The 23,774-nt window shown below is 46.2% G+C and overlaps 1 protein-coding gene across 1 annotated transcript in view; it reads left to right on the forward strand.

The window, feature by feature from the left end:
* Positions 1-10,345, forward strand: part of LOC307081991 (transcription factor COE3) — a gene marked incomplete at its 5' end in the record, with an annotated part of 105,661 nt that extends 95,316 nt beyond the window's left edge. The window contains 4 exon segments of the mRNA XM_079745390.1: positions 138-312; positions 4,062-4,244; positions 6,724-6,813; positions 7,220-10,345. Of these exon segments, the coding sequence (XP_079601516.1) occupies positions 138-312; positions 4,062-4,244; positions 6,724-6,813; positions 7,220-7,251 (480 nt within the window). The 3' untranslated portion in view covers positions 7,252-10,345.
* Between the last annotated feature and the right edge of the window lie 13,429 nt (positions 10,346-23,774).

Raw genomic sequence — 23,774 nt, forward strand, 5'->3', positions numbered from 1 at the left:
TCTCTCCCTCTCTCTCTCTCTCTCTCTCTCTCTCTCTCTCTCTCTCTCTCTCTCCCTCTCCCTCTCTCTCTCTCCCTCTCTCCCTCTCTCTCTCTCTCTCCCTCTCTCTCTCTCTCTCTCTCTCTCTCTCTCTGCAGGAGATCATCCTGAAGAGAGCTGCCGACCTGACCGAGGCCCTCTACAGTGTTCCCCGCAGCCACAACCAGCTGCCCTCTCTGTCCGGCTCAGCCGCGCACTCGGGCATGATGGGAGTCAACTCCTTCGGCAGCCAGCTCGCCGTCAACATCTCAGAGGCCTCGCAGGGCGACCAGGGTGAGTGAAACAACAGTGACCCCAAACAAACACATGTTTGATATTGATGGGGAAACAGTTCCGGTTCACAGTGAGCACTGTTCTTTTAAAAGGGCCCCAATTTTAAATAGACGAATGACGTTGATGCAAGCCATTTCAAAATCCGACATTCTAGTGAAATCCCAAGTGGGCGTGTCCACCGAGGTTTTTGATGGTTAGACCAGCCTGCCAATTGATACTGTCCACTTGGTACACTGGTAAGTGTATATACAGTGTATTGTTGAAATGGTGCTAATCCACATCACACTGGCTGGTAAATGAAGGGTCACTGTGAAGACGGTTAACCAGATCGATTACTTTTACATTTGAATCCATTGGGATTTGTCGGATTCAAACGAATGAATCGGAGCGAATATTCCGGGGCAGGAAATTGTGTGGTTGTCCTCTGCTCCATCCTTGGAAATGAAATGTTTCCAGGGAATGTGTATGTACATACACTGTATATGCAAACACCAGCACAAACACACTCTCCTCATGAAGGAACATGAGTTTGGAGCTGCGCAGAACCGCTATCGAGACAGCCCTGAGCCGAGAGAGCAAATGGCTTGTGAAAGACAGGAAACAAAAGGACATCTGTTTTTTCTCCCATGTCACCTCCTCCTCCTCCTCCTCCACCTACCACCACCTAAACCCCCCCCCCCCCCCCACCTCTCTCCTTGCTTCTCCTCTACCCCCCACCCCCCTTCCCAGCGCTCCGCCTTCCACAGTGAAACAGGAGCTAACACCTATAGGAATTCATGAGCTCATGGGAAGCTGGCGGTGAAAATTCATAATTCCATCGTTAATGTCCGCGGTCATCGTGGAAACATAACGGCGGGGGGGAGCGCTGATGAAACGCCCCATACTGCGCCGGACTTATGAAACGACTCTTTGTGGAGCCCCTCGCAATTACGCGGCCGTGATTAAAACATTAATAAAATCGGCGGCGTGGGGCAGGGGGCGGGGGGGGGGAATGTGTAGCGTCCCTGGGATGGTCCAAGTTGTTATCAAGCAGACGAGACAGGTGATTTACTGCAGTAATCCCGTGAAGGACGCATCCAGGACTGGGGGTGGGGGCGGGCTGTTTTGCATCACATCATCCTCTTGTTCGAAATGGATTATTTCGTAGTTTTTTTGCGTTTTCTTTTTTTTTTTTATTTCGTCTGGACTTTGTCTGCACTCGCATTCGCCTCACATCCCCGTCGCCTCTCTATGACAGCTTCCTCCTGGAAGGTCATCATGGGAGGGGGGGTCTCACGGCAAACACGGGTATGGTGGCACGATCGGATCCCATCGACCTCTGGGTTGGAGGTGGTGGGGGTGCTACCGGCCTTGAAGTGACGTCATGGCCCCTCGGCATGGCGATAGTGTTACCGACGCCCCCATCCCCCAACCCCTCGCCCCCTCGAACGGTGAAGCCTGGTCTTCATCTCACTGTGCTGCTGCGGCGATGTCGTTACCTTAACCCCCAAGACCCCACTCTCTCTCTCTCCCTCTCTCTCCCTCTCTCTCTCTCTCTCTCTCTCCCTCTCTCTCCCTTTCACCCCTGCCTCTCTCTTTCTCTCCTTCCCCTCTCTCTCTCTCTCCCTCCCTGCTCTCGTTGATTGACCCTCATCTAAGATGCATTGAATACCAATGTTGCCTCCAGCGCTGAGCAAGCCCTTTACCCCGGGCCCCCAGGGGCCCCCAGAGTTCCCAGCAACCTCGGGGCATCCTGGTCAACCCCCAGCGTCAGCTTAGCAGAGTGTGCTCTCTCTCCTACTCTTTCCCTCTCTCTCCCTCCTTCTCTCGTTCTATCTCTCTCTGGTTCCTTCTCACTCTTTATCTTTCTCTTGCTCTCTCTCCCTCCCTCTCCCTGATTGCTCTCCCCAACCTCCCTCTCCATTTGCTTTCTCTCTCTCTCTCTTCTCCTCTCCCTCTCTTATTTTTGCATCCCTACTATCGCACTCTCTCTGTTTCTCTCTCTCTCACTCTCTCTCTCTCTCTCTTGCTCTCTCTCTCTCTCTCTCTTGCTCTCTCTCTCTCTCTCTCTTGCTCTCTCTCTCTCTCTCTCTCTCTCTCTCTCTCTCTCTCTCTCTCTCTCTCTCTCTCTCTCCCTCCTCACCTTGCTCCAACTGGTCGCACCTACCCTGGCTTTCACCTCTCTCTTTTCCCCTCTCTCTCTTTTTCTTTCTCCTTCACGCTCCCTCCCTCTCTCTCCCCCTCCCTCCCTCCCTCTCTCTATCTCCTCTTGCTCTTTCTCTCTCTCTCTCTCAGTTTTTCCCCTCTCTCCCCCGCTTCCTGGTTCGGGCCAACGCAATTCCCAGCAGGAGAAGTTGATGGAGCACTGCTCTGGGATGAGGGCGAGAGGCCGGCAATGGGAAACACATGTTCAGAAGAGAGGGGGGAGAAGGGGGAGAAGGGGGAGGGAGAGAAGGGGGAGGGGGAGGGGGAGGAAGAGGGAAGCAGTGTTCCGATTTTTAAACTGAACATACTGTTATTGTTCTATACAAGGCTGCACCACACACTCACACAAATTTACACACACACACACACACACACACACACACACACACACACACACACACACATTGTTCGGTGCAAATCCATACTGATCTGATATTGTTTGTTTTGGGGTGAGGTTACTGTTCCCCAGGATCTCCTCTGAACAGATCAGATTCAGATCAAATCCCGCGACCTTGTGCGTTCGAGACCAAGCGAAAACACATGTTACAGTACTTGTGCCGATTGACTTCGTCGCCATGGGAATCGCTTGTAAAAATCACTGTTTTTACTGTTGGGGCTGTCAGTAGTTACAAAGCGATCCTCTCGTAACCAGAGTGTCGGTGGGCAGCGACTGCGGTCCTCTGTCACAGTAGGACTGATTTCATTTGAGGAACGTACGCCCTTAAAATAAATCATGTCTTCTGTCTCATGTCTTAGGGCACAGTAACGGCAGGGGGAAATGGCTGTAAAAGAAAAAAACGACATAATGTGGGGGTTGTATAGTCTCGGGCTCAGGCTATTTGACTCCTTCTCAAACGCATTGCTCAAATGTGATTTTATTAAAGGTCAGAGGTCTGGAACGATTGGTGATGACAAAATAACATTTAACCAACTCACTTGTAAAAGTCAAGCAACACACATTCATCTTCCAGATGGTCAAGATGCTCAGTATTATTTCTTGAAATCAATTTCCAACATATACATCTCCCTCCGCTAGCTGGGAAATGTTTAATCTCCCGCTTTCGGAGGGCTTTGTGCAGATTTGGTGCGGTGACGTCAAAAGTTGCGTCAAAGGTCACCGCACAACACACATCACACTTTGGCATGGCAATAAAAGTGTATTGATCCGCGGGCTGGGTCTGGATTGACCCGCTGGTCGGTCCGGACCTCGAGAAGTCCCGGTGTAGGGCGTCCCTGCAGTGTAAGCTGTCTCCCCCCTACCTGCTCCTTAATAAGGAATCTCCAACTCTATAACGGAAAAAAAGATCCATGGCTGTAAATAGCGTCTGCTCAACGACCGGAAATCGAGCTATCAACATCAGTGATTGTTAAGTTCAATGTAGAAATGTGTTTACACTCAAAGTAAGGTACTGGGAAATCAAAAGGATTGTTTTGGTATCGGAACAAAATGCCAGGCAATACTTTGGCAGTGGTGTTTGAAAACATACCTAATCCTCCGCCCCCCTTGAGTACATGCTGAACGTGTTGGACTGACCCCAACGTGTACCCCTTCCTCCCTGCGGCAGGTTACTCCCGTAACTCCAACAGCGTTTCTCCCCGCGGGTACGTGCCCAGCTCCACCCCGCAGCAGTCCAACTACAACACCATCACGTCCACCATGAACGGCTACGGCGCCGGGATGACCAACCTGGGCGTTCCCGGCTCTCCCAGCTTCCTCAACGGATCCTCCGCAAACTCCCCCTACGCAAGTAAGCACACAAGCACCTCCACAAGCAGGCGGGCAACTGTTGTAAACCAGGTTTATTTTAGCAGTCGCTGGACGCATGCAAACAGTCTGTCCCTGGCTGTCAGTGTGTCAGTGGCAACTTACCCCCCACCCATCCCCATCCCCAACTTACCCCTCCTCCCCCGCTTGAAAATGAGGAAATTGCCTTTTGAATTTCTTTGCGAGGGTTTGTTTTCTGATGAGGATTCCAGATGATATCATGTGCAACAGATCTGATTGGCCGTTGAAGGAAAACGCCGCCACTTACATGTCTCTGTTTTGAAACAGTTTTTGCTTTGTACAAGGGCACACACAACAGAGGGGCGACGATGTACCGGTATATTTTGTTATGAAGGCTATAACACTCATAACACCGCCAACGCAAGCGAGGAGATTCTCCGATCATAACGAACTTACACAGGAGAGAGGAAAAAATAAAAGGTCCTTTAGTAATCCCACACACCCCTGAAGAAAACCCACAAAAAAAAGCCAAAACAAAGACTCTCCAAAAGGCGCTAATTAAACTATATTCATAGTACACTCCTCCGGTAGAGAGAGAGGACTCCGGGCCCTGGAAGAGTTTAAGCGCTAACTTCAGATCTCCTAGATTCAGTCCTCCTCCGAGACCAACCCTCCTCCTCCTCTCCCCTCCCCCGCCGTTGCCTCTTGCCATCGAGACACCCTCCCATCCCTCTGATGGTGGTGCCGGGAGTGTGTCTCTGCTCCAGTTTGGCGCAGGTGTGTTGGGAGGCTGGTTTACGCCTTAACCCTTCCTATGGGACCGGAGCTCTATTGTCTTGGCTACTGTATCAAAGTACGCCCGCCTCGGCTCCCAGTCTTGTTTAGGAGGTAGACACGCGCTCTCCAGCATGGCGTCTCCCTGTGCCAGTTGATATAACGTGGTCTACCCTCCTCCCCTTCCCACCCAGCTCACCCCCGCCCCCCCCAGTCCCTCAGTGACCAAAACAAAACGACAGACTTGGCGTCTCTTCGGCAGGTCTTTTTTTCTTCTCCTTCCTGTTGGCGCTCCGTTGCCGTGGGTTTTGATGTGTGATGTGTCTGCCTGGAGGAGGGGGGGGGTGGGTGGTTGGATTGTACCAATGTGCCCTGCACTGGCAGCGGGAATTCTTGACAAAACAACATAAAAAATACCTTCATCTACTCTACTGACTCCCTGTGTCCCTCTCTGCATCAAACCCCACCAAATCCCCCCCCACCCCTCCTAACTACTAACCACGACTACTAACATCCTACGCCCCCACCTCATCACTCATGCATCATGGCTCGGGGGGAGGAGGGGGGCCACACTCCATTAACACTGACATCAGCATTTCCGTGGTTACCCATCTCATCCGTGCGGGTCAAGGGGTCGAGTGCAATATGTTTTTTGTGATTGGAGGGGCAACACAAACAAAAGGAGTCTGGCAGGGCCTGAACCCTTAAGCCAGTGGTGGTGGTGGTGGTGGTGGTGGTGGTGGTGGTGGTGGTGTTTTCGGAAGAAAGGCGTAGTCCCATCGTTCCTCTCCGTCTCATCCCACCATGACATTGCCGCCCATAGCGTAAACAATATTAGGAGTGAAAGTCCATGCAACCTTTTAAAAGAAAAGTTAAGCGTTTAAGACACCAGCAGAGCAAGGTTGAAAGCAAGACCTCATTTATCCGACAGAAATGGGAGCGTACACAGAAATCACAATTGTGTCTATTCATACCTTTATTTTTTGTAAAACATCACTGATGTTTTACATGTGCATGCAAGGAAACACGCACACACACACACACACACACACACACGCGCACACACACACACACACACACAGTGTGCAAATTTCACAAGCCGAAAGACAACTGATATGATTTCCCGCCATGAATGGATGTCACTGCGGCTGTCCCTCCCCGGGGATAAGGTTGGTGCGCTAGTCTAAACGTGGGCCTTCAAGTTATGGATCAACTTTGCCAGATATGTAGCTGTTTGCCTGGAGCATGTTCCTCAGCCCCATGGCCCTATCTGAGACAGGGCCCATGCGTCTGACACCACCCCGCCCCCCCAGTCCACCCTCATCTTCCTCTCCAAAGCACCCCTGCATGGTTCACCTCCTCCTCCGCCTAAGCACTCACCTCCTTTATCTGTCTGCCTGCCTGCCTGTCTGTCTGTTTGCTTGTTTCTTCCACCTCCTCCCAGCCCTTTGTTAGGACCCTTTCCTCCTCCTCTTCCTCATTTCCTTCCTCATTCCCTTCCCTCCTTCCCTCCCTCCCTCCCTCCCTTCCTCCCTCCCTCCCCCCCCCTCCCCCCTCCTCCTCCTGCTTCTCCTGCTCCTCAATCTAATCCCCTATCTGTCCTCACTTTTATTCCTTGCACTTTTTTTCTCCTCTTTCTTCTCCCTCTCCACTCCTCCTCCTCCTCCTCCTCTCCACTGGTCCCATAGGCGCCTGTTCATTCTCTCCTGTCCATATGATTTCTGCAGTCAAACAGAAGAGCGCCTTCGCCCCTGTCGTGCGACCACAGGCCTCCCCGCCCCCCACCTGCACCACCACCAATGGCAGCAGCCTACAGGGTGAGCATCATCACCCCTTTCCTGCCTACCGACCAATCAGCGGCGGCCCTCTGTCCGTTGCGCTCGCGGGTCTCCGACATCAGCAAAGGGTGATGGACAGCGCCTGTGATATGTTGTGGTTTGGTTACTGATGGTGTGGAGGTGAAAGTTGATCCATAACTTGTGGTGCATGCGGGAAGGGCTGACTGATGCAAAGCCAACCGTACCAGACTAAAAAAAGTGATTCCCACTGTCAAAATACTTAACTTTAAGGTTCATGTCTCGTTACCGTGTAGCTGTTCGTCACGGGTATTTTCGTGGGTGCTCTTCATTCAGTCGTGTGTAGCACCCTGTGAAACGGCAGTCTGCAGACGGTTTGTGAGTGTGGTACTTTTGAGTTACGGTGTTTTTATGTTTTGTGTTTCAGCCATGGCAGGGCTCATCGTTCCACCCATGTGAAGAGGAGTTCCAAGCCCGATCCTATCCGCCCTCTCACCTGAACCCCCTTGACGGTGAAGGCCACTGGCCAACCGAGCCTCCATACCAACTCTATCGTCATCCATCTCAACCAAGCCTGCAATCCAGGATCCATCAATGCACACGATGAAGAACTGAACTTCAACGAGAAGTGAAACCATCCCTCCATTCTCGCTGTCATTTTTTTTGCTCAGTGCTCTTCGTTTGATTGTTTCTCCTTTACTCTTCACCGTACAAGTCACACTCTGTTGGGGGTCATTTCTTCTATGTTGCACAACCAAATCAAACCCACAAAATATGTCTCCTACACAACTCCACTCCCTTCAATTTGAAAATTATATGTTATTTATGACAGATTGTGTAAAACTATTTGACTCCGGAGTGAGAAAAGACCTCATACTGCAGGTTGTAAAGAAAGAAAGAGATGCAATGGCTAAACCTGCTTGGTCGATTTTGGGCTCTGCCACAGATGCCCATAGAAAGTGCAAATGAAGAGAGCAGAGTGTTTAGCAAAGTGCCAATGCTAGCTGGTGTCAACAGGAACACTTTGTTGTGTTGGGCTGAGATTTTACCAGGACTTTTTTCCTGTATAATATCAAGGCTGTTGAGAGCGGATTCCAAAGAACTTGCCTCCAGTTCAGATTGAAGGCAAGGTTGACAAAAATGATGGGCCTAGCGCATCTCACAACATAGACTACTGTTGGGGATCTTTCAATAGCATTGCATAAGAACACAAAAAAACTGGTAATACAAGCAAGCAGTTGGGATTTTAAAAGGAATTAGATGGCAAGAATGGGTTTTCGACAGAACTTTATTGAAAGGCACAGCTACAATGTTACACCTTTAAGTCCCTGTTTGACACCGCTAGCTGGGAAATGTGTCATCATGACGTAGGGTTGTGTACGAAGTGTAGAATCCTGGAATATCAAAAAATGGTCTTACTCCCTCCTCTGAATCTGGAATGCCATCGGATGGTTCCAAAGTTACTGTATTGTCAATCAGAGAAATCAACACAATGTCCACCACTGATATTAAATATCATGGACTCTGACCTTCTCCTTTATGTACCATAGCTTTTTGAAAAAATAATGTGCGTCTATCATAATACAAAGGTGGGTAATGCAGTAATTTTTTTAAGATAATGAAGAAAGAAAACAAATGTAAAGGTCACATTTGCTTGCTATCTGAAAACCATGAGGGCAGCCCAAGATTTGTTTGTTTTTTCGTTTTCCTGTTTTGTTTCCTCTAGCATTTTGAGATCCAGTACAGTGATGTACTTCCGGGTGTGTCGAGTAGATTTTAACCAGAAACGCTTGCAGCAGTTTTAACCCCATTTAGGTACCAGAGTTCTGGTTGTTCCTCTGATTGTGCTTATTTTGTATGTATTTATAAAGTATGTTTTGGGAATTCCTTTTGTGATTTAGGCCTGAATGATAGTCTCAAATATATATGTAAACACAGTTGATGTCTTAATACCTTTTAGATATTGTAAAAAGAGTGAAAAGTGAGAGGAATGACCCTTTTGTAAAAACAAATAAATCACACCAAGGCAGGATATATGCTCCATCACTTTTGTATAAAAATGTTTTTCCGAAACTATATTTAACTTTTTGTAAAACAGCTTTGTGTTTTTTCCTTGTTCTATTCGTCCTTCATGTATTATTGTGAAATGTATAATAATGGTTATTTCTTAATGCACTATTTTTTGTTGGGGCACTTAATAAGAGCAATGCATCTTAGCAAACAAGGAAACAAGAATAAAAAAGAAAAAGATTTAAGCTAGAACAGATATGCACCAATATGATTTTAGCCATTCGGAAATGGCCAGCTCCTTTTTGATGTGACTTTTTTAAAAATATATTTCAAAATCGTACACGTCATTATTCCCGCGCTTTTATTTTGAAAAGGGTGTCTCTCCTTTGTCTGGCCATTAACAACATTTAAACCAATCCTAAGATGAGTTCTAACCATCCCTCGTCTCTGTGTTTTGATAAGAAAGACTGTATAATAGAACAGAAACCATGGCAGCAGAATTCTAAAACCACTCAAATATATGGCTCACCGATCTCAAGGAACCATCTATGTTCGTGTTGTTGTTGGTGGTGGTGCTATTATTGTTGTTGCACATAATCTGTATCATTTACTTATGCAATTGTTTTTATTTCCCTTCTTCTTCTCCCTGTTACGTAATGCAAGCTTGTTCTCCCCCTGAGAAGCCAGCAGACTCTAGAAGAGCTAAAGTCAAAGCAGATGCCTTATCAGCAACCCCGGACATCTAAGGTTGAGCTCATTGTGCATTTGGGTTTAAAATGCATCGGGTATCATTTACCCGACAGTGTGGTTCACGTCATTAAGAGTTAGACTCTACGGGCAAACCCATCAAAAATCTGTGATCTATACGACATTGACAAAGTTCAATTTTATAATTTAGATTTGATTTCTACAGTAAATATTTCAAGAGACTTTCCCGACCACAGGAGGAAAAAAGACTGTAAACTTTCTCTTGAATGGAAATCTTGGGGTTCGTTTAAGCAAGGATCATAATGATAAAAACGTAAATGTAAAAGAAGAGAATCCTTCATATACTGAAGCTGGTTAAAGACCGGTGCAGAACACTAGAATCTGTGTTCAACTGAATAAACCGTCACATGGGTGCCTATAGGGCTGCTGTGATTATGATTGACACCAGAAAACTCAACGTCCACTTAATAGTATCATATAGCTGCAGCCGTATGGCCGTTTGGGGTGAACTTCTGTCATGCCTCTTTGGAAAAGTCATTTTTCCAATTAATTAAATGAAACCCAGCCTGTGGAGTGCTCTTGCAGTACTAAAAACATACACAAATTCAATATCATGGATCTGCTAGTGGATTTTCACTGAAAACACTCTTGCGTCGCTCTCACAGGGAGAAAAAAGCTTAGGCCCCTTCCCAACCTCACCCCTCTTCTCAGCTTCGCCTGTATCCATTACAACTCACGTTTTTCAAATAGCTTGCGAAAATATTCTCTGTCATAGTCGCTGAAAAGCTTGCTTTTCGCCGCCCTGTGTTTTTGTTCTTTTCTTCCTACTCTTCAGCAGAGCTTTTAAAAACAGCAAACTATCTCTTTTTTTCCCGGTTGGTTATTCAATGTGAAAAAGGGGAGAAGTATTGCATCTTTGTGAAATATGAAATATATCATCAAAGTATATCAAAGCACAATGTTTAATTAATGTCTTTAGAATACAATTTGGGCAACTTCTTCCTCTCGTCTTTGGCCATGCTGTATATAGATGCATGTTTTTTTTCCTGTGATTCAGTGCTTTTTGTACAGAACATGTCTAATAAAGATGACATTTGGCTTGAGCTGTGTGTCCCCTGTATTCTTATTAATGTCCGTTTGGATTGACTTTAGGTATGTTGGGTTTATGTCACAGACAGACCTATTTGGACCTACAGTATGCTTTGTGGGGTCTGTGGGGTCACACACTGTTGGGTCTGTTGGGTTGTGTGTGTGTGTGTGTGTGTGTGTGTGTGTGTGTGTGTGTGTGTGTGTGTGTGTGTGCGCATGGGTGTGTGTGTGTGCGCATGGGTGTGTGCCTGTGTGCGTATTTGTGTGGGCTGTGACTCTCACATGATTAGAATCCGATACTCCCAACAAGATGGAAAAATACTTGTTGCAGTCATGGTGCACATGCCATGTGCAGTCGACTGGAAACAAACGATCAAATAAATAAATGTGGTTTTTTTTAAACTTCAAGTACAAAAGCCTCAGTCTATCCAGCACTCTTTTTTTCTAGGAGACATTTTAAAAATGGTCTCCAAAGAATACATCTGATGGTGAAAATCTTGGCAAGTAAATCCTTAAACAATCCTCTCGAATGACCAGACGATTCTGAGATAGTCACCTTCTCAGCCAAGAGCCAGTACTCACTCCCAAAACCAGTGCAGCCACAGGTAAAAGTATCAATTCCACCATAAAGCCCATAAGAAAGTGATTTTCTTTTTCACCTAGAATAAATCCCAGTTTTACTGGCGGGCTGTTGGTTTGTTATGGAACATTTCTGTGAAACATTGACTTTTAAATTGGATTGCATTTCGTTTGAATCTTTGGAGTGGATTAAGATTTATTTAGAAATTTCCACACATAAATCAGACAGTTGTACAAGTTGCCATTCCAGCTACAGGTCAAGGTTAGCTTGTGTTTATGTGCATGAGCAGTGTGCAGTATTCAGTGCACTTTATGTTCCTGCTTTTCAATAAGAAGGCACAGAAGTAAATCAACTTCTTACAATGCTTCAAAGTATGAGTCTAAAAAAAGTGACCAAAAACCTTTATCAGCCCAGATAAGTGCCTTTAATGTGTAGAGGTCAGGACGGGCGGTACAGGTCAACACCAGGAAGCCTGCTTTCAATCCCAGAGGACTGCAGTGGGCGTATTAAACCAATCAGACGAGAAAGCTGATATTTAGCCAACAGGAAGTGGGTTTCTGGCAACAGTGCACAAGCGGAGGCAAAGTAACTTTAACTCCATCACCACCACAGGACTTTCCGTGAGTTGTGTTTCAACCCTTTCAAAAATACAACACGCCTGTTAGCGAGGGCTGTTTCGCACGCTTATACACCCAAGGAAATACTTCTCCCACAACCAATCCCTGCCTCCCGATTAACCTTCCACTACAGAGCCAAGCGCCCATGGGCTCTGCCAAACACCAGCGGAAGCATTTTGGGCCCAGGCAATGAAAAGATGGCTGGCTCCCCATAAGAGGTGGTCGGCTATGTGAAAGAGTACTAAAAAGCTTGACATAATGTGAACGAGAGCTTAATAAAGTCTAATTGGGATTTCCGCTTTAAGAACAGTATGGAAACTTGATGTGAGGCTGGATCTGTTGCAGTTGCTTGGGTTTTTCCGATTAGCTCCATCTACAGCAGGAGTTTGGTAGCTGGGCTCAAACGGACACATGATACAGACGCGGATAAATCTATAAGAGTGCATTTTAATTATTGACTTTGCAAATGTAGTTGGGCTTAGCATTACAACATACTTGATAACTAATGGCTTCCATATGTTGTCAATAGTCAAAAATATCCCAAATAGAATTATAATAATATAATAATTACGTTAGAGTTTGGTAAATTAGTTGCTTAGTCTAAGTTGAGGCTGAGAAGCGGACATGCTTTACCACTTAGATAACACACAACGTATATATGTCTGATATTTTGGCCCCAAGAATTTTAGAAATAGCTTCTATAATCATGGGAGGAGTGGTGCAGAGCTGGTGCAGGTGTGTTGTGTTTTGGAAGAGAGGAGGAGGGGCGGGGAGGAGGAATTAAGTGACATCATGTCAGTCCAATCCAGGTCGTACATCTGCCATTTTAGAATTGGGAAAGAATTTAACTTTTTCCTGTGTGTTCATGATGTCACCATGATACTTGAGAGCCTACACTGCTTTAGAATGTTTGTGTGAGTGAGTGTGTGTGTGTGTGTGTGTGTGTGTGTGTGTGTGTGTGTGTGTGAGTGTGAGTGTGTGTGTTTGTGTGTGTGTGTGTGTGTGTGTGTGTGTGTGTGTGTGCGTGTGTGCGTGTGTTTGGCTTCTAATGTGTGTGTGTGTGTGTGTGTGTGTGTGTGTGTGTGTGTGTGTGTGTGTGTGTGTGTGTGTGTGTGTGTGTGTGTGTGTGTGTGTGTGTGTGTAAGTGTCTGTGTGGGTGTGTCTCTGGGTGTGACCGTGTGCAATGATATGTTCTAATGTGTGTGTGTGCTAATGTGTGTGTGTTTGTTGGTGTGTGAGTGCTAATGTGTGTGTGTGTGTGTGTGTGTGTGTGTGTGTGTGTGTGTGTGTGTGTGTGTGTGTGTGTGTGTGTGTGTGAGGCCTGGGGGAGGTTGAGGCATTTGGGATGGGGAGCAGGGGGGTTTTGGGGGAGAGGGGTTACAAGTCATCTCAGACAGGAAGTGTTTTGGGCCGCTGGCCAGGCGATGACACCAGAGACTCGCTGAGCCAACTGGACCCCATGCAGGTATGTATATCACTCGATCCGCAGGTTCTGGCCTCGTTTCCTAGGAAGGTTCTGGAAGTATTCTTTGAGAGCTATGGGAGCGTTGGAAGAGACCAAAGCCATGTGTTGCTCAACCTGGCCTCTGTTGGTGAGGAGTTCAGATGGCAGGCTCAACCTGTTTCTTCATCACCACTTTAGAGGACTGGGAACGTTGTGGAGTGGATGTCTCCCTCTGTTTCACTCTATTTCACGCTCTCTATACCTATCTGTAACACTCTCTCTCTCTCTCTCTCTCTCTCTCTCTCTCTCTCTCTTACTATTTTCTACTGCTAACTTCCCTTCTTCCTCTCTCAATGACTTCAGTGTGTGAAAAGAAAGAAAGTGTTGGTCTGAGAAGTGAACTGACAAGGTTCCGTTACGTTTGGCTCACTTCAAAGTCAAAAAGAAAAGCATTTAAAGGCCAAAATCTATCAGAGGATGTTCGTTATTTTTCGTGCATCTCATGTCAGTTCAATTTACAGTATTAGAAAAGTGTGACTGGGTACATCTTGTCTGAGAGCTAATGAATATTTGGCAGTTAGACGTTTTTCATTTTAATGTATCGCCTTTGCCGCTCTAACACCCACGCACACACAGCGACACACATACATACGGAAGTGCCCCCCCCTCAGGCGCGTGCATTTTCATGTCTTGTCAGCTCTTGACAAGTGTTACTTGATCATTCTCAGTGTACGTCAAGTTTAACTATGTTGCTTTCACAGTTTAAGTGAATCCAAGAGAATCTGCCACTCAAAGCCCTCAGTTTTAATATCTGGAGCTACAGAGAACACATTTCACTCACTTACTATTGTCGCCATGTGTGTGTATGTGTGTGTGTGCGTGTGTGAGTGTGTGTGTGTGTGTTTATGTGTGTGTGTGGGTATGTGTGTGTGTGTGTGTGTGTTGGCTTACCTGAATATGTGTGTGTTTGTGTGTGTGTGTATATGTGTTTGTGCAGTTTGTGATTGCGTACGTACATATGCATGCATACATGTGGTGTGAGTTTGTGCATGCATGATGTATACTATGTATCTGTATATGAGTACTTGAGATGTGTGCATGCATGGGTGTGTGTATTTGTTTGTGTGTATGTGTATGTGTGCATGTGTGTTTATGTGTGTGTGAACGCGAACATGTACGTGCATATGTGCGTACATGCATTTGTCAGAAGCTCTGATTGGTCGGTCATTGTGACACCAGTTTGATGCTGAGTAACTTCTGCCCTTCTACCTCTCCAACCATAAAGTACCCTCTTATAATGTCACGCAGCAGATCACACCCTCACACACAGACATACACCCCCACAAACACCCCTCTAAGTGTTTTGCGGGGGCCCCGGGCCCCGTATGCGACACCTCCCAGTGAAGACAAACACACGGTGAACACCTCAGTACACGTTACACCTGCTTCCCCTCGCCATCCGTCTTCTTTGCTCTGCTTGTTCTGCAGCAGGCAGGATGTTTGGCTTGGCGTTGACCCGAGCCATGACTTGATGCCTGGGCGCTATTGTTACATTTCTCAAGCGAAAGTTACAAAAAAAATGATAATGAAAGCCAAATGCTTTGTATAGGAACAGGGCGTTTCGGGTTTCAGGGGGGGTGGGAGGTGGGGTGCGGCCTGGGCATTAACAACGTAACGTTTCCATTGAGTCCAAGGCCAAATAACTCAGTTGTATGTTTCTGTTGTAATATTACGCCAAACATGAGATCTTAACTTTGTCAAATCTGGTAAGTATCAAACCAACTGTATCAATAGGAAAACAGTTTTAATAAGCATTCCCAGGCGAGGCCTGAGGAACACCTCTCACCTGGAAGCCATTAAAGCGACAGGAAATGGAGGCAGAGATCGAGTGCTTCCCAATAATGCGTCTCCCCCAGGAGGGGGGAAAATATGTAGATTCATCATAAAGCATATCGGGGGAGGTTGGACTACACCAGAAGACAGAGAATCAGAGGAGACAGCTGGGCACCTCTGGCTGCTGGGAGATAGCATCACACTAACATCTGCATATGCTAACGTGCGCTCGCAGTAACGTCGCCCATGTAGCTTCCGACGTTCTCGGACTCTCGCTCGCATAAACAGCCCGTCGTTTCTGACTGACAGCCGCGGCCCCGGCCTTCTTTTTTTGACTGACGGATTTATTCTAATCCATCAAACGATTGTCCATTAAGTCCATCAACCACTGGCAGCGAATGAGCAAAAAGGGGCAGACCCCCACCAAACACCCCCCTTCCCCGCTCCTCCTCTTCCCAGCCAATTGAAATGCAAAGAGCGCAGCCATCATCATGAAGGTCTCAAAGGCCAAAATCAGTGTTACTAAATCAATCCCAAGCCTGGGCATGCTCACCAGCACTCCCCGAGCTGCTTGCTAAACAAATGGATTCAGCATGTTTAATGAGGCTCGGGTAGGTACAAGTAACTAATACCTATAATGATCTCAGCAGACCCGAAAAAACACAGGCACCTGCCGAAGGAGACCAGGAGACCCAGTGCTAGGTCTGGGGGGTGCGGTTCCGTGTTAGGGGGCCGGGTTTGGGGCGGGATCTCCATCACCGATCACGGTTGACGATTTCTCGTAGCAGCGGCGGATTTACGGCCGAGCCTGGTAGTTAGATAGGTGTTTCTCAGGGAGGCGTGGGTGAATTAGGAGGGCGATTGTGTTTAGCTGACAAACAGACATAACGCCGGACAGTAAATGTTTCAACACTCGGGCGCTCTGCCTGGAGCTCTCTGCCGCGTCAGGTTATGGAAGGTGATGAATCACGGGTCGGACACGCGCGCGGCGGCCCCGTTCTTCTTACGTAGCCTGACCACTGTTCGGGATTTAAAGGCTGCCAAGAACAGGGGGTCCTCCTGACACAGAGGCCCGCTCTGCTGGTTCCAAACCACATAACAACATGGCTTCCTAACGGCAGGCTGCTAATGTTACACGCTTCTTTATTGGAGGCTTTAATGGCGGAGACTGCGATGTACAGCGCTTTTAAAGACTAGCGACGTCGGTCGTTACTGAAAGTCGCTTCAGGTTAAAGCTTCTTCTAAGTGTCGTAATGTATCATAGCGTAGTGTAGTGCAATTAATGTGATGTGATGCAAGGCAATGGTAATTGAATGTACTAAAATCAGGTTAAACCAAGAATTTTGTAAAAAACTCAAAGAATAGAAAAGGTACCTGAGATACACTATTTTACTGACACATCCACAATCTTTTTCTGTTTTTGCATGGTTGTAAGCCTTTTTGTATGACAAACAAGTAATCAAAGAAAAAAAGTAATTATTTATAATCATTATTTTTAACATTATTTTATGATCATAAGATTTACCAGTAGTAGTCGTAACAGCATCATTATTATTTTCTGTTAATATCATTATCTTTATTATAGGTCGGACTCTCCCATTTCCCTTCACTGTGCCACCATGGCAGCAGGCCACAGTTTAAAAAAGAATCCACATAAAAGAGAGTCTCTTCTGTTCTTTGTTCGCAGCAGAATGACCGCCCGTGCCCTGGCGTCCCTGTCAGATGTTCCATGGGTTCCGCTGGGTGAAGGCGTTCGCTGCAAGCCATTCGCACTCCAGCTGTGACACGCCTGAACCACGTCGCGTGGGAGTGATCGGTGAGGGGGGGGGGTTTGGACATCGTTTCCTCTGAAAAGTCCATCCGAGCTTTCTAAGATGTCTCCGGAGAGGCCCCATTATGGTTTTAAAGGGTGTGAAGGGGGCGCAAATGGATTCTGAGGGCAACATGGCAACTCGGCCCGTTATACACTTGTAGATAACCTCGATGTGCTGGGGGACGTCGGAGAAGCTGATTGGACGGCTGGGTAATTGAGTTCATGCAAAGGACTCATTGTTGGGTCATGGTGGCTGCTGGCTATGCTACATCCTTCCGTACGTCTGTCCATAGGGAGCAGCCAATGGCAGGCGAGCACAGAAACTGTTTTAACTGCGTTGTGTAGATGTTTCCACCCACGGCCTAGAGCACAACACTCTGCACATACTCTGTCGGTCGACGCAACAGGGAATTGTTAAACATCTGCACTGCGGCCTGTACCTTTCCTAACTGATATTTCAAACGTCAAACACAATCATGGTAAGCTTGAACCATAAAAACTGAACAAAAGCAACATCTCAACACATTAGTTCTCCCAGCACCTCGTGAACAGAACTTTGGTTTTATTTCAAAAGATTGAGAGGAAATTAAACTTGGTTAACGACCCAGCGTCCAAATACACATCTGAATAGATAAATACCGGAGTCGGATGGCGTTTACAAGAGAGTTGACGAGATTCAAGGGTGCCCCGTTCCCATCGCACCGTATAAATACGTTGCAACAATGGATCTGATTCCATCTGTCCACCAGTGGCGCTGCCCTTATATAGTTCCCTCTGGGAACAGTGAAGATGTAGAGGAGTTCTGGCCTGACCGGGACTCTTATTAAAACAATGAAGCTCGTAATTATTCTGGAATTCCAAAGCAGTGCTATAGTCATAATGAGGCCACACAGGAACCGGCTTATAAAGAATGAATGTAATAAATAAGTCATTAGAGCAGGAAATAAAAAAGACAACAACAGCGAAATGAGTCCAGACAGCTCCTGATGCCTCCTGATGAGTAGTAAAAGAAGTTTGAAGACCTTGAACCCTCTCTCTCTCTCTCTCTCTCTCTCTCTCTCTCTCTCTCTCTCTCTCTCTCTCTCTCTCTCTCTCTCTCTGTCTGTCTGAGTGTACATAATAAACTTGTCTTTAGGATTAACAAGAATTTTACAGCCACATATATAGTGAGCAGACATCTTAATCTCTTCAAATCTTTTAATAGAATCAATTCTACTGAGGGTTGACATGTATGTTATTATGCGTGTTTACGGTTGCGATATTGATTCTGTGATTGATAAATTGTACAATGGATTGATTGTTGATCAATTTAAAGATCAGAGTACCGGTGATGACTCACCTGAATCCCTTATCAATTCATTGTATCATTATGGTTATTATTTATTTTCTAATTTCTAATTAGGATGCACATAACATGTTTGATTCTTCTGATGTTAAATCTCTTCAGAGGAAACATGACCAAGAACTGGTGAAACGTGGACACGCCCACCTCTGGAGGCACCACGTTCCAACGGCTTACTATCCAACCCGCGCTGACCACCTCAGCCGTTCCTCACGGACCACCGGCTGCAAATTGTCCTTTGTAATGGCAGCTTTGAAGTCAAAGGAATGATCATATCGCGCGCGAGTATTAAAGTTCCCCTGAAGGAACCCTACTGTTTTATCCCTTTTATGGCCGCTGTCTTTTTACAGATTTGACCGCCTTTCTGGAGCGAGTAACACCAAAGTTAATGGCGAACAGAGAGAGAGAAGGAACGAAAGAGAGTGAGAAAGAGCTGGAGAGAGAGAGAGAGCCAGAGAGAGAGAGAGAGAGAGCCAGAGAGAGAGAGAGAGAGCCAGAGAGAGAGAGAGAGAGAGACAGAGAGAGAGAGAGAGAGAGAGTCAAAAGGAAACTTGGCTGATTATAGCCATAACTCCTGCAGATACTAATTACCAAGGCTGTAAAATAAGTCATCCTGGTCATCCTAATGAGTTCACTAGAGACCAACCGTTAAACTCCATTAAAAAGATCTAGTTTTCCTCCTCTGATTTTATTTGTATATTTCTCTCTCGCCTCAGTCAGCGGCGGAGGAGTGGGGCGAAACCAAACAAAACTACGGCTTAAAGGTCATTAAGCTGCCGTGCTCGGAAATAAGTAATTACGTGAAATTTGAGCATGAAATCAGATTAATTAATATGAGGAAAAAAACAATAACGTGGTGGCCTTTTGCAAAAACTTCAGGGAGATAATATTTGTCTAATTAAATGTTTAAAAATGTACGGGTGTGAGGGTTGAGTTTGTCTACGCATAACAGACCGTGGATGGATGATCACGTTTCACAGGTAATAAGGTTACAGATCCATCTCTGTGCATGCATAAGGTTTCACCAGAGGGAACGATGACTATACATATTATTACACCTGTGACTGTACATATGACGATGCATTTAACACAACTGTACATATTTACTATGCATGTAACTATTCACATACATAACTGCCCATAGAATTCTGAAAAAATACATTTCACTTTACCAATAACATATACTATACTACTACTTGGCTACTAGGCTACTGGCCTATGCTTCTTAGTATAGTAGCCTACACTATACTAGGCTAATATACTAAGGCTGCACATTAATTTGGTAACACTATAGAGTAGGCTACAATGATACACTATACTAGTCTACATAACACTAGGCTAGAATACTAGGCTACACAACACTAGGCTAGGCTACTTCTATATTACACTTGGCTTGACTACTTGGCAACAATACACTAGGCTAGGCTACTTCTTTATTACACCTGGCTAGGCTACTTGGCTACACTCAACTAGTCTAGGCTACTTCTTTATTACACTTGGCTAGGCTACTAGGCTACACTACACTAGGCAAGGCTACTAGGCTTTTCATACCCTAGGCTAGGCCACGCCGGGCTCAGCTATGAGGTTACACTTCACTATAGGCTAGGCTACATTTCAATCGGCTAGGCTACTGCTATATTACACTTGGCTAGGCTACTAAGCTACACTACACTAGGCCAGGCTTCAAGGCTTACATACTCTAGGCTAGGGAACACCAGGCTCAGCCATGAGGCGACACTTCACAATAGGCTAGGCTACACCAGGCTCTCCAAACCATGGAGACATGCTACAGTTGTCTCCACAAATCACTCCTAAGTGCAGACAGTGCTATCAGTACATTCAGATTATTTACATCCCTTTGGACCATCCATCTCTTAAGACACTCCGAGACACTAGATTATGAACGTCTGTGCTCACAGACACATCCAGGGGTCTATCCTGGAGTTGTTGGAGCATCCAGGAAGGTAATGATTGTTATTTTGGCACGATTCCCCTAATGTTCCTAGCAGTTCTCTATATGCCATCCATCGCTGGTGCACGCAGGGCTCTGGAGGCCTCTAAAACCCTGCAGGCGGAGTGGAATCTAATAAAACTCACTTGACGTTTTAATTGCATTTTCCTCATCAAGGAGTAATCTGCAAGATGGTTGTGGCATTTCTGTTGAGACCAATAAGGCTGATATTATGATCAGTCATTTCTTTGATAAACACACCGACACCCACTTGATTGTGTAAAGGAAAATGAACGCCAACGCAATGATGTTTTGGCTGTTTCTTTTTTTATTTTGATACAGTGCTTCGACCCAAAGTTTGTTGCATCATTTTGTTTGATGCACTCTTCAACATACAGCGTTGTCGGTTGAAATATTGTCTCACGCAATTATTTCTTGAGCCTGTTTATACCAAACCTCAAAAAGGTTTTGATAACATGTGCTATAAGTAGCCACACTTTGATCGCTTAAACACAACTTTAGCATGAGTTTGAGACTTATAAAACTTTAACTCCTGTGTTCAGACTCCACCTTTCCACCAGCAAATGCATGCATCCAATGTTTCTGTCCATGTAGTTCCTTGCAGCATGACAATAAGGTATGGGGCCTCGTTCAGCTGGAGCAAACATGCACCTGGCCTTTGCCGTGTACGTTCATTCAACCCAGTCATCTCCATGCGATGGAGGAAGATGTTGTTCTTGATCTCCGAGGGCCGGATCGGATACCCTGTCAGGAAAAGGGCAAACTTGCAGTCAAGAAAATCTGGGAGAGTTGCACGTTGCTGATAAGACAGGAGCAACGGCGGTGTTGTAGGTGTTTCAAATTCTGAAGCTGATTATTAGGGCGAGAATATCAGTATTGGTGGGTTTCTATATCCACCGGCCTCAACACTTTATCCATCTAAAGCCGTTAGGTTTTAAGTCGGTTTCCCTTTATCTTCCAGTGTATTCCATAGATCTTGAGGAGGCTGCATTTAGATGCGCGCTAAACCCCGTCGGCTTACGCGGAGGAAAAAGATGAGGAACGCTAGATCAACAGCTCTGGCTAAAATCCCCAACTTTCCATCTATACTCTCCAAGATTCAAATTATACTTTCAATGGCGGGCGGAGGGTAGGAAGGGGGGGAGGGGGGGTTGGAATCCAAGATCTTTCAATTACGCCTGTTCTCTTTTCTACCTACATTTAAATTGGAAAGTGATCTCAGAGGAAATAGATATCATTTTAATGACAGCCTCCATTCATTAAAACTCTCATTCCTCCCTCCCTGTCACCCGTCTCTCTCCTGGGACAAGGGGATGGGGGGAGGGGTGGGGGCTAGGTTGGGGTGGGGACCTCTGACTGAAAGCAGATTCCTACGAAGACCCCCCTGTTCAATTACGTGTGAGTTAAAAACTCTCGACCCCCACCCCCAACCACTTTCCTTCAACGATTGGACCCTGAGATCATATTGGAGTCTGGCCGCGCCTTTCAGATCCACATCAGACCTCGAGCCGCCACCGGGGGCTCTCAGGACTGGCCTACGTCATGTGTCATTCAAGGCGCCCCTGGTTTTTGTCATAAGCCCAGAAAGGGTTGAATGGGAAGTTAAATCGACCACTGTGGTGGTGTCTTCCACTTTGGCAATGTTAGAGCGCCTGGAGAAGCGATTGGTATTTGCATTGCCAAAGGTTGCGCGGGCTGATATGGCTGGCAGCTAAATGCTAAAGAAAAGGCCCATGCTACAATTATGATGAAATCAAAGCCATTTGGTTGATCTCTTTGTGAGAAGCTCATTAAGTCAAGATAAACCAAAAGACATCAAAGAGAATATGGAATGCTGCATGGAACATCTACACGGCAATCTCTGTTCATTTGTTTCTCTAAACCTCCTCCAATGCGACATCGCCGGCTAATTGCAGACGCAGATTTCAACGTGGTTCATTTGCATGTGGGTGATGCGTTTTCACGGAGGGAAATTGGTAAATAAAGCCAATCTGTTGGTTCTTTCCTCTCACCTGAGGGCCAACCAAGTATCATCTTTTAAAGAGGCAGGAAAACATTTGATTAGGGACTAATCACGATTATCTCTGAACAGCACTTTTAATATTTCAAGCTCCATAGCTGTATGCAAATAAGTAGGGCATTAATCGTATCATACATTAGGAAGTCAGTGCACACCAAACTGTTTCCAAGCCATCGTCTTTTTTCATTGTGTAATTAGGGCCCGAATGTTAATGAATTATGCTAATTCGTAACAATTAGCATATAATATTGGAGACAATCAACAATTAGCATATGCTGTGTTGAAGACAATCAAAAGTGCCAGCGTTCCCATATGGACAAGCAGTCCTAATGTATAGAAGCAGGCCGGCGTGCCAGGGTTATCTGATTACATGCAGAATCAGCATGCTAATTACCCCTGCCTCTCCAGCTCTGTTTGCTGGGGGGAGGGTCGTTCTCTTGGGGTAGGGGTAAAGGGGTAGAGTGGGGGTAAAGGGTTGGGGGAGGGGGGGCCGGTGGCTGGACAACATTCCCCCCTCTCACCCTGCGGTGCCCTGATGGAATATTCCACATAAACAAGAGGCGAGCGGGGAACATGGGGAGGTGATGGTTCGGTCCTGACAGGACGAGTCGTGTAGCGGTTCCTTTCTCGTTGGGTACGTTCTTCACACGGGTCAAGGTCAGAAACGTTCCCTCCGTTCCTGAACGCGTCGTTGTGCGGTTTGGCTCGCTAACAAACCACGCAGAGGGTATGGTGATCGGCGTAATTAATGACCTCGCTAATGTTAATAATGGCATAATTCGGCGGGATTAGATGCAGCTAAAATGACATTACAGGGTTATAACAAACATTTAACAGACTGACTCCCAGTACAACCTTATTTAAATGTCTGTTGTATTAATCAATTAATTATCAATGCTTGAATTGCAATCTCCGAAGCACATGGAAAGCATTCATGAGTCAAATTGCACGCGATAGAATTAATGATTATATAATTGAAGACAGAGGTTGTCGGGGAACATGTGCTCATGTGCAAAGAGGGCAGGATAGTCTAGTAGGGGCTACATGGTTTAGAAACAAGCTCGAAGATACTGGGTTCAAGCCCCAATGTCCGAGCCTAACCTGTGGGCACCCATAAGCAGAATGTCCCTAACCCATACCTACTCCTTAACGACATGTAACTGAATTCATCTCAAATCGGGATTTAATCGCCTGCCAAAGGCCTACGGAGTAAATAGTTGAGAATCTAGAGTTGAGAATAGAAGCGTGCGAAGCAGTAGTGCCTCCTATTAGCAAACAGCCGAGCACAACTGCTCCTCTTTAACACTGTCAACAGCCCAGGTTCACTCTGGGTTCTGTGTGGGTTCTCAGACGCTCCTTGGCAGGGTTCCTACAGGAAGACGGCGAGGGGGGTTGACCAGGGCCATGTGGGCGTGTATGGCGGAGTTGGTGGTGTGTGTGTTTGTTTGTGTGTGTGTGTGTGTGTGTGTGTGTGTGTGTGCGTGTGGGTCTGGGAGGGCGAGGGGGGTTGTGTGAGCGCAGCTTGGACCCTGGATTTCCATTTGGAACTCATTA

This window comes from Pollachius pollachius (assembly GCF_949987615.1).
Source record: "Pollachius pollachius genome assembly, chromosome: 10".
Classification (NCBI taxonomy): domain Eukaryota; kingdom Metazoa; phylum Chordata; class Actinopteri; order Gadiformes; family Gadidae; genus Pollachius; species Pollachius pollachius.